Below are 10,571 nucleotides of genomic sequence, written 5' to 3' on the forward strand. Positions count from 1 at the left end.
GGCCTCCCAAAGTGCTGGGATTACAGGTATGAGCCACTGCACCTGACTTCCAGGTGTCTTTTATAGCTGGTTTTGGTTTGAGACATGGTTTCACTTTGTCACCCAGGCTGGAGTGCAGTGGTACAATCACAACTCACTGTAGCCTTGACCTCCCTGGCTCAAGCAGTCTTCCCACCTCAGTCTCCTGAGTAGCTGGGACTACAGGCATGTGCCACCGTGCCCAGCTAGTGTTTTTTATTTATTTATTTATTTTAGAGATAAGGTCTCACTGTGTTGCCCAGGCTGGTCTCGAACTCCTGGGCTCAAGCAGTCCTCCCACCTCAGCCTCCCAAAGTGCTGAGATTACAGGTGCAAGCCATGGCAGATGACTCTGGCTAGTTTTAAAATTTTTATAGAGATGAGGTTTCCCTATGTTGCCTAGGCTGGTCTCAAACTCCTGGGCTCAAGCAATTCTACCTCCTCAGCCTCTTAGAGTGTGGGATTACGCCCTGCCTATAGCTGTTTAGAATCCAGTCAAGCACTACCTCTTACACTTAAGTCCTTTATTTTTTATTTTATTTTATTTTTTGAGATGGAGTCTCACTCTGTTGCCTAGACTGGAGTGCAGTGGTGCAATCTCAGCTTACTGCAGCCTCCACCTCCTGGGTTCAAGTGATTCTGCTGCCTCAGCCTCCCAAGTAGCTGGGATTACAGGTGCCCACCACCACTCCTGGCTAATTTTTGTATTTTTACTAGAGACAGGGTTTCACCATGTTAGCCAGGCTGGTCTCAAACTCCTGGCCTCAAGTGATCCACCTGCCTTGGCTTCCCAAAGTGCTGGGATTACAGGCATGAGCCACCACGCCTGGCTCACTTATGTCCTTTAAATCTCCTTAACCTAAAATACTCTTGCCCTACCCCATGCCTCTTTCCCCATTGATGATAGATGAAGCCAATTTTCTGTAAGTTTCGAAATTGGTCTGATTGTTTCTTTACATTACTGTTTAGTTTATTCCTCTATGTTCTATGTTATCTGTGAACTAGAAGTTAAATTTAAATCAGGTAAAATATTTTTGGCAAAAATGCTTTGATAGGTAATGTTGTGTCTTGCATATTACATCCTGTCATGAGGCAATAATATCTGGTGATCTTACTGGTTTTGATCATAGGGTTAATATAGTAACTACCTAATTCCCCTATTATAAAATTCCCTTTGCCGTTAACCAATATGTGGGGGACACTTTGGTGACATTGCAAGTATCTCGTTCCCCATCAACCTTTCATAGTTTTAGCATTCGTTAGACTTTTTAAAATTTTAACTTATTTTTTTAATTTAAAAAAATTAATCTTGTTATTTTTTTAATTTAAAAAAATTAATCTTGTTATTTTTTTAATTGACACAGGGTCTCGCTTTGTCACCCAGGCTGGAGTGCAGTGGTGTGTATTAGAGCTCACTGCAGCCTCAAACTCCTAGGCTGAAGTGATCCTTCTGCCTCCGCCTCTCAAGTAGCTGGAACTACAGGCACATACTACCACCCCTGGCTAATTTTTGTATTTTTGTAGAGACAGGTTTTCTCCATGTTGCCCAGCCTGGTCTCTCTGGACTCAAGTGATCTGCTTGCCTTGACCTCCCAAAGTGCTGGGATTACAGGCATCAGCCACCGCATCCAGCCTATTTTTATTTATTTTTTGAGATAGGGTCTCACTCTGTCACCCAGGCTGGAGTGCAGTTGCACAGTCATGGCTCACTGCAGCCTTGACTTCCCAGGCTCAGGTGATCCTGCCACCTCAGCCTCCTGAGTAGCTGGAACTACAGATGCACACCACCACACCCAGCTAATTGTTTTATTTTTTTGTAGAGATGGGTCTCACTACTTTGCCTAGGCTGTTCTCAAACTCCTGGGCTCAAGAGATCCTCCCATCTCTGTCTTCCAGAGTGCTGGGATTAACTCCCACCTCTCCCTCCCAAAGTACTGGGATCAAAAGCGTGAGCCACCACACTCAGCCACATTAGACTTTTGAAAAAAGTAACCTTATCAGCCTAGGCAACAAAGTATGAATCTGTCTCCACACACACAAAAAAAATTATTTTATTTTATTTTTTAACTTGAGATGGAGTTTCACTCTTATTGCCCAGGTTGGAGTGCAGTGGCACAATCTCAGCTCACTGCAACCTCGGCCTCCCAGGTTCAAGCAGTTCTTCTGCCTCAGCCTCCCGAGTAGCTGGGATTACAGGTACTCGCTACCACACCTGGCTAATTTTTTTGTATTTTTAGTACAGACGGGGTTTCACTATGTTGGACAGGCTGGTCTTTTTGAACTCCTGACCTCAGGTGATCTACCAGCCTCCCAAAGTGTTGGGATTACAGACATAAGCCACCACACCTGGCCAAAAAATTTTTTTAATTAGCCATGTGTGGTGGTGTGTGCCTGTAGTCCCAGCTGTTTGGGAGACTGAGGTAGGAAAATCACTTGAGCCCGGAATTTGAGGCTGCATGAGCTATGATCATGCCACTGTACTCTAGCCTGGGTGACAGAGCAGGACCCTATCTCAAAAAAACAAAATAACAAAACCCACACCCTTCATTTTTAAGAAGTTAGTATGTTTACTGTAGGCAACTGAGAAACACAAGAAGCAAAGAACAGTCATCCACAATCACAAGCAGTTTACAGTTTGACTTGTCCTTCTAAGTCCTGTGTGTACATATACATAGTATCCAATTTTATGGGATTAAGATCATGCAATATGTATCATGTTTTATCACACATTATGGATATTTACTAATTGAAAACCCCAAAGCTATATGAGTATTTTGATAACCAAGAACACCCTGCAGCAACTCAATCTGTTAGAAGAAAATATAATGCCACCTGTCTTGGGACAAAAATTTCATGGAAGACAAAAATGGCAACAAACCTCTAGCTAGAAGTATTGGCAGAGTTCCCATTAGAGGACTGTATTGCCTTAATGCTCAATTTAAAATGAAACATCAACAGAGTATAATGCAACACTAAGTATAATGTTTCCATACTCTATAGTGTTTCTATAATAAAGCAACACTAAGTGTAATGTTTCTAAGAAAATTTATTATGGGATCTTTGCCACTAAAATATTACCAAGAAGGTATGTTTCCATTGAATTACTTCATGTATTCCCATAGTACAGCCAAGAGAGACTCACATACATTAGTGGCTATTGTCAAAATGTAAATATGAATACATCTGCATACATCTGTCTCTTTATATTTTCTTCTACTCATCTGCTGCCAAACTAATGAACAAGTCCCAATATATACATTGCTCAGAGGTGGTTTAACAATTCCATGTCCAACATGCATCTTTTCTATCAATTATAACAAAAAGATATTTACAAATTGGCAAATTCACTAGCCCTTTTTTTAAAATAATTTTGTGGGTGCATAGTAGATGTATATAGTTATGGAGTAGCTCTGCTTTTTATTATATATTGTCACATCAAGACATCTATGAAGCTTAGGTTTTTCAAAATAATGAACTCTGTCCACAATAAACATAGGTACTTTACTCAAAATGCACCTAAAGACCTGTGGTTATCATCTAAAAACATCTTCTAGATATGGAGATTCTGGCAAGGATCCCTTCCCTCCACCCCTTCTTCTTCATCCTCTTCTACCATTCTAATGACTAAGTACAGGACTATATCTAGTTCCAAGAAGTCAATTAACAACGGTCATTCCAAGAGGATAGTCCTTCCTAAGAACTGAAAAAGGGATTATTTTACTACCTCTACTTTTAGCATACATTGAGCATCAGGGACTTGTTTATCCTTTAATACACAGCAGTATTAACTGAAATGCACATATAGAACGATGGCTAGACAACCTGAACTAATGTGACTTAAGGGCACAGAACCCTTCTCTCTGCATACTTCCTCCTCCCCCCCGCCCACTACCACCCAGTGAACAGTCAACATACCCTCTAAGACATCAGTTTTAACAATTCCATTCCCAAAATGCAACCAATCCTATGAAATAACAGAAACTGCTTAAAGGATGTTACATTAGTCCTCTACTTTTGTTACTTCAGCCCTCTACGATGCCAGAAGTACACATATGTTGTATACTTTTAAATGTCTAGAAAGACTAGATGTTTCAAATAGGACTTAAGTTTTCCACTATATATACCATAGCATTGAATAAATGGTACACGTACATAATAAGCTGTCATTTGAAAGTGCCATCTAAATAGGAACATTCTGGCATAGAACCCTGCCTCTATCAACTCAGTGGATAGGTATAAGCATCTGTAATGCTTAGAGGGGATTTTAACAATTTCACTTCCCTGAGTGTTTTTAAGAACAGTCTTTCCTGTGAATTTGAACACAAAGTGTATTCAGTGTATTAGGTTACTGACTCTACTTTGATCATACACTGTCAACCTCTTTAACATCTAGAACTAGATGTTGTAAATGAGGACTCATTTGTCCTTCATATACACTGTGTACATAGCAAAGTAAAATAAAATGCATGGACATCAGGTACAGTGGTCAATCTTGCCTCGCTATAAACACATTGGTATAAGGCCCTTTGCACTTTATTCTCCTCCTTTTCTCCTGACCCAGTACAAATGTAATGATATGTACTGATTAGAGAAGTGGTTTGATCATTCCATTTCCAAAAGGTAATATTTCAGTGAATTTTAACAAAAGGATATATACAAAATGTGTTATTTACTACCCTGCTTTTAACATACTTTGTGCACTTCTAAACATCTAGAAAGTTTAGACGTTTTAAATAAGGACTTAAGTCTGCCCACTATATACACAGATTTTTAAAAATGGTGGTATCGTATTTACTATAACATGCTTTCCTCATTCTACATTATTTTATTTTGCAGAGTTTTCATGTTAGTACATGTAGATTTTATTTACCTGTTATAGTATTCCATAGAATGGATATACCATACTTTATTTAACAGTTACCTGACCGGGTGTAGTGGCTCATGCCTGTAATCCCAGCACTTTGAGAGGCCGAGGTGGGCAGATCACGAGGTCAGGAGATCGAGACCATCCTGGTTAAAACAGTGAAACCCCATCTCTACTAAAAGTACAAAAAATAGCCGGACGTGGTGGTGGGCGCCTGTAGTCCCAGCTACTCAGGAGCACTGAGGCAGGAGAATGGCATGAACCTGGGAGGCAGAGCTTGCAGTGAGCCGAGATCGCGCCACTGCACTCCAGCCTGGGCGACAGAGCGAGACTCCATCACGAAAAAACAAAAACAAACAAAAGAAACAGTTACCCTATTGATATTTATTTGGATTGTTTCTAATTTTTTGCTCTTACAATAGGGTTAATATGATCAGCATCATACATATGTTCCCAAAATGTGTGTATGCATTCGTCTCTATGAAGAATAATGGAAGAAGTAGAATTCCTTGGAAGATGAGCATGTACGTTTATATTTTAATAGACAATGCCAAGTTTCCTTCCAAAAAGATCGTACTAATTTATAATTTCACCAATAATATAAAGGTACCTTTTTTTTTTTTTATTGCCTCAACACTTGATATCCGTCTTTTTTATATTTACCAATCTTTTGGGCAAAAAATAATGTCTCCATATTTTAATTTATTATTTTCTTATCACCAGAGAGGTTGAAGGCCTTGTGGAAGGTCGATAGCATTAGTTAGCTGTGAGTTCCTTTAGTCCACATTTGTTTACTGAGAGCTTAATGTGTGCCAATCACTGTTCTAAGCACTGGAGTTAAACAGTGAACAGACAGACAAAAATTCCCACCCACATGGAGCTTATAGTAGGAGCTGTCTGTTCATAACCTCTGCCTACTTTTCTATTGGTTTGTCATTTTCTTTCTTATTTTCAGGATACATTCTAGATATTTTGGTATATGTGTTGCAAACAGTTCTTCCAGTGTATTCAGCATCACTTTACAGTATCTGTTTTTTTTTTACACAAGGATTTTTTTTTTTTTTTTTAGACAAGGTCTCACTCTGTCACCTAGGATGGAGTATAGTGGTACAAACGCAGCTCACTGCAACCTCGACCTTGCGGACTTAGGCGATCCTCAGCCTCCTGAGCTGGGACCACAGGCTTGCACCACCATGCCTGGCTAATTTTTAAAAAATTTTTGTAGAGATGAGGGTCTGCTATGTTGCCCACGCTACACAGGATTTAAATTATCATGGCAAAATACTAATCTTTTCCTTTTGAAGTTCTATTTTATGCCTTGTTTAGGAGTCCTTTACTCCTAGGATTTACTTTATTTTTCTTAGAGATGAGGTCTCGTTAGCCCAGGCTGCTTTCAGACTCCTGGGCTCAAGCAATCCTCCTGCCTCAGCCTCCCAAAGTGCTGGGATTGCAGGTATGAGCCACCGCGCCTAGCTTTTCCTAGGATTTAGACGTAATCACCTATATATTGCTCTTAATAATTTTTGGTTATATAGTTATTTTATAATTTTGGTTATGTTTTTTAATCTGGAAAAATTAGGGTCATTATTTCTTTGAATTCTTTCTGTAGCTCTTGTTCTCTCTTCTCCCTCTGGGATTCCAGTTACATGTGTAACATTTTCTATTGCCCCACAGCCCTTATATGCTGTTGTTTTAGGGTTTTTTCCCCCACTTTTTTCCTTTTTGCATTTTCAGTTTGTGTGATTTCTATTATCCTATCATCAAGTTCACTGACTCATTCCTAGGTAGTACATGTTTTGTTGAGGAACCTATTGAAAGTGTTCATTTCTGTTACCATGTTTTTGGTTTTTAGCATTTCTCTTTGAGTCTTTTTATAATTTCCATCCCTGAAATTATGTGTCTGATTTTGCATGTTGTCTGTCTTTTCCATTAGAATCTTCAACGTTTTAATCATAATTATTTTAAATGCCCAAGCTTTCGGATCCAACATCTGTCATATTTGAGTCTGGCTCTGGTGATGGCTTATTCTCTTCACACTATGTTTTTTCTTGCCTTCTGGGATGTTTTCTACTTTTTGGTTAAAGCTAGACATAAGGGCCAGTAGATACTGAAGGATAGGGATTTGTAACAGTCTAGTCAGGAATTGGGCTGTTGTTTGAAGTCTGTTGCTGTCTGTGAGGTTTGTTGTTGCTGTGGGCACCAGAGACTTCAAACTCCTCTAGCAACTTGTTTTTGTCTCCTCTCTTGGATTTGGGTCTTCTCTTTGTACTGTTTCCCAAAGAAACTGTCTGTTACGGCTTGGAGCCCCAGCTGCAGTGGACTGTTATTCTTGGAGACTTGGTGGTGAGGTGTGGGAGAGGGGTTGTTCTCTAATGTTCTGCTTCTCCAAATTTGAACTGGTACTGTGCGCCTGTGTCTCAAGGGTAGTCGTTTGTCCTTTAGTTCAAATAGGTAGCCAGTTCTTCTGAACACAGTAAATTGAATGAGAAATTAATTTTTCCTCGTTCATAATTGTCATCTTTATTGTCTACCTTTTTATCTAATTGTCACCTTTGTCTATCTTTTATCATATAACATACAAAATTCCTGTTTATATATACAGTATACACAGGTCTGTTTTGGGACTCTATTTTGTCTTGGTGATATGTTTGTCTCCATTCTCAAACCGTGTTATTACTACGTTTTGTAATATATTTTGATGTCCAGTAGTGAATCTTCTTTATTATTCTTCGTTCCATTTTATTTATTTATTTATTTATTTATTTATTTTGAGACAGTCTCACTCTGTCACCCAGGCTGGAGTGCAGTGGCATGATCTGGGCTCACTGCAACCTCTGCCTCCCAGGTTCAAGCAGTTCTTCTTCCTCAGCCTCCCAAGTAGCTGGGACTACAGGCATGGGTCACCACACCCGGCTAATTTTTTTAGTAGAGACGGAGTTTCACCATATTGGCCAGGCATGTCTCAAACTCCTGACGTCATGATCCACCCACCTTAGCCTCGCAAGTGCTGGGATTACAAGCGTAAGCCACTGTACCTGGCCTATTTTTTAAAGATGAGATCTTGCTCTGTTGCCCAGGCTGGCGTGCAGTGGCACGAATCATTGCTCACTGCAGCTTTGAACTCAAGTGATCCTTTCACTTCAGCCTCCCAAGTTGCTGGGATTACAGGCATGAGCCACCATACCTACTTCATTGTTCATCATTTTAAAAATTGACCTGGCTGTTCTTAAAGATTTTTACTTTCTGATTAATTAGATTCACCCTGTCAAGTTTCTAGAAATCTATTGGGAATCAGTTGAGATTGCATTGGATTTACAAATGGAATTATGAATAGAATTGATATCTTTTTAATTTTGCATTTAATTTTCCCTTCCAGTAACTTTGTATATCTATTTATTCAGGTCCTCATTTACATGAAAGAAAAGTTTAGTATTTTTCTTCATAATACTCTTAAACATGTGTTGAAGCCTACCAACCAAAATGTACCAGGAACACATTTGTAGTCAAAAAAAGGTTAAGTTTATTTAGCTTGCTGCATAAAGAGAAATTATACCCCAGAAAAACTGTGGGAGCATCTCAACAAGGGGAATTAGAAGGGCTTCTCATAGGGTTTAGGCTTGTAATAGATTATTCAAAGGAGGATTAAGGAAGCCAGAGGCCAGCAGAACATGGTGGCTTGCGCCTGTAATCCCAGCACTTTGGAAGTCTGAAGTGGGAGGATCACTTGAGGCCAGGAGTTCAAGACTAGCCTGGACAACATAGCAAGGCCCCATCTTCACAAAAATAAAAATAAAAATTTAGCCAGATGCAGGGGTGCGCACCTGTAGTTCCAGCTACTCAGGAGGCTGAAGTGGGAGGATGACTTGGGCTCAAGAGGTGAAGGCTGCAGTGAGCCATGATCATGCCACTGCACTCTAGCCCAGCGGACAGAGTGAGTCCCTGTCCCTTTAAAAAAACAAAAAGAAAGAAACAAGCAGAGGCCAGTTTTGAATCATCATCCCTCTGGAAATAACGTGCTACTAAAATGCTCAGTTTTGAATACGTAATACTCTTATTCTCTCCTCAGCTAAAAATGATTTATTAAAGTCTTGCCCCTTGTAGCAGTAGTGACTATTACATGCGTTATATGTCAGTGATTTATTAATCAGTTTTACCTGGTAACAAAGTGATCATTTCTATGTATAGGAAATAGGATCGCCTTTTGATGTTGTATTTTTCCAAATGTATCAGCATAGTGGTCGCATTAAAATTCATTTGTGTTTTTTCCACTCTAGCAAAATCCTTTATATGACACAGAAAGATGCAAGGTATTCCAGTGTGATCTGACCAAAGATGATCTTCTGGATCACGTACCACCAGGGTCTGTGGATGTTGTTATGTTGATATTTGTGCTCTCAGCTGTTCATCCTGAGAAGATGCACCTTGTCTTAGAAAACATTTACAAGGTTAGTAATTTGGGGCCTGTACTTGAGGGTTGGACAGTACAGATTCTTTTACTTACCTTCCCTAATGAGGCTCATGTACTGTCTAGATTCACATAGTCTCTCCATTCTCACTAGGTAGGCTGTGTAGTCAGTGTATAGAAAGGGGTTCTCTGGCATAAAACATCCACCCTAAATTCTGATTTGTGCAGTGCCATGGCTGCTCTTCAGAGCTTTGCCAGCCCTGAGACAAAGATGATTTTGCAGTTACCTGGGATCCATGGAGTCCTGCCATAAGGTGAGAGGAGTTATGGTTCAGTGGTCGAGAGTACACAGTTGGGCCAGGTGCAGTGGCTCATGCCTGTAATCCCAGCACTTTGGGAGGCCAAGGCAGGTGAATCACTTGAAGTCAGGAGTTCGAAACCAGCCTGGCCAACATAGCGAGACCTTGTCTCTAAATAAAGGCTAATGTATGATCATTGGCAGATCACTTAACCCTTTTGAGTATTGGTTTCCTTATCTCAAGTAAGAATAATAATCACATTTCTTTGTCCCACAATTGGGTGATGATACAATGAGAAAATGTATGGTTGAGCTGTCAAATGCTAGGCATAGATCAGTTATTGGTACTGTGATTGAGCTATGTACATTGTGGCACAGTGAAATGAGAGCTGAGACTCAGAATAAGGAAAACCAACCTGAATCAGTAAAAAGCCAAAACAACATTCTGTTTTTTTTTTTTTAAGAGGCAGTTGAATACAGTTTGAATACTAGGAAATGGTGAATAAAATGTTGCAAGAAAGTGCTTCGATGAGGATAACACTTTCATTTATTGTCTCTAACACTTTATTTATTTATTTTTGAGACAGAGTCTTGCTGTGTCACTCAGGCTGGAGTGCAGCGGCATGGATGTGGCTCACTGCAGCCTCAACCTCCTGGGCTCAAGCAATTCTCCCACCTCAGCCTCTAAAGTAATTGGGACTACAGGATGTACCACCACATTCAGCTAATTTTTAATTTTTTATAGAGATGGGGTCTCACTATATTGCCCAGATTGGTCTCTTAACATTTTAATCCTGTGACATTGGACATTCCAGGGTGCTCTTGGAGGTACTTAAGAAGTGTCTTCAGGGCCGGGCGAGGTCGCTCACGCCTGTAATCCCAACACTTTGGGAGCCTGAGGTGGGCAGATCACTTGAGGTCAGGAGTTCGAGACCAGCCTGGCCAACATGGTGAAATCTCATCTCTAGTAAAATACAAAAATTAGC

General features: G+C 40.1%; 1 protein-coding gene across 1 annotated transcript in view; it reads left to right on the forward strand.

Annotated features, from left to right (window-relative positions):
- The window catches only part of METTL6 (methyltransferase like 6), a 29,433-nt gene that overhangs the window by 4,944 nt on the left and 13,918 nt on the right, over positions 1-10,571 (forward strand). Inside the window, exon 4 of the mRNA XM_011977957.1 lies at positions 9,157-9,327. Coding sequence (XP_011833347.1) covers positions 9,157-9,327 — 171 coding nt within the window. The remainder of the gene's footprint in view (positions 1-9,156; positions 9,328-10,571) is intronic.

This window comes from Mandrillus leucophaeus, unplaced genomic scaffold (genome assembly GCF_000951045.1).
Source record: "Mandrillus leucophaeus isolate KB7577 unplaced genomic scaffold, Mleu.le_1.0 Scaffold186, whole genome shotgun sequence".
NCBI classification, from domain to species: domain Eukaryota; kingdom Metazoa; phylum Chordata; class Mammalia; order Primates; family Cercopithecidae; genus Mandrillus; species Mandrillus leucophaeus.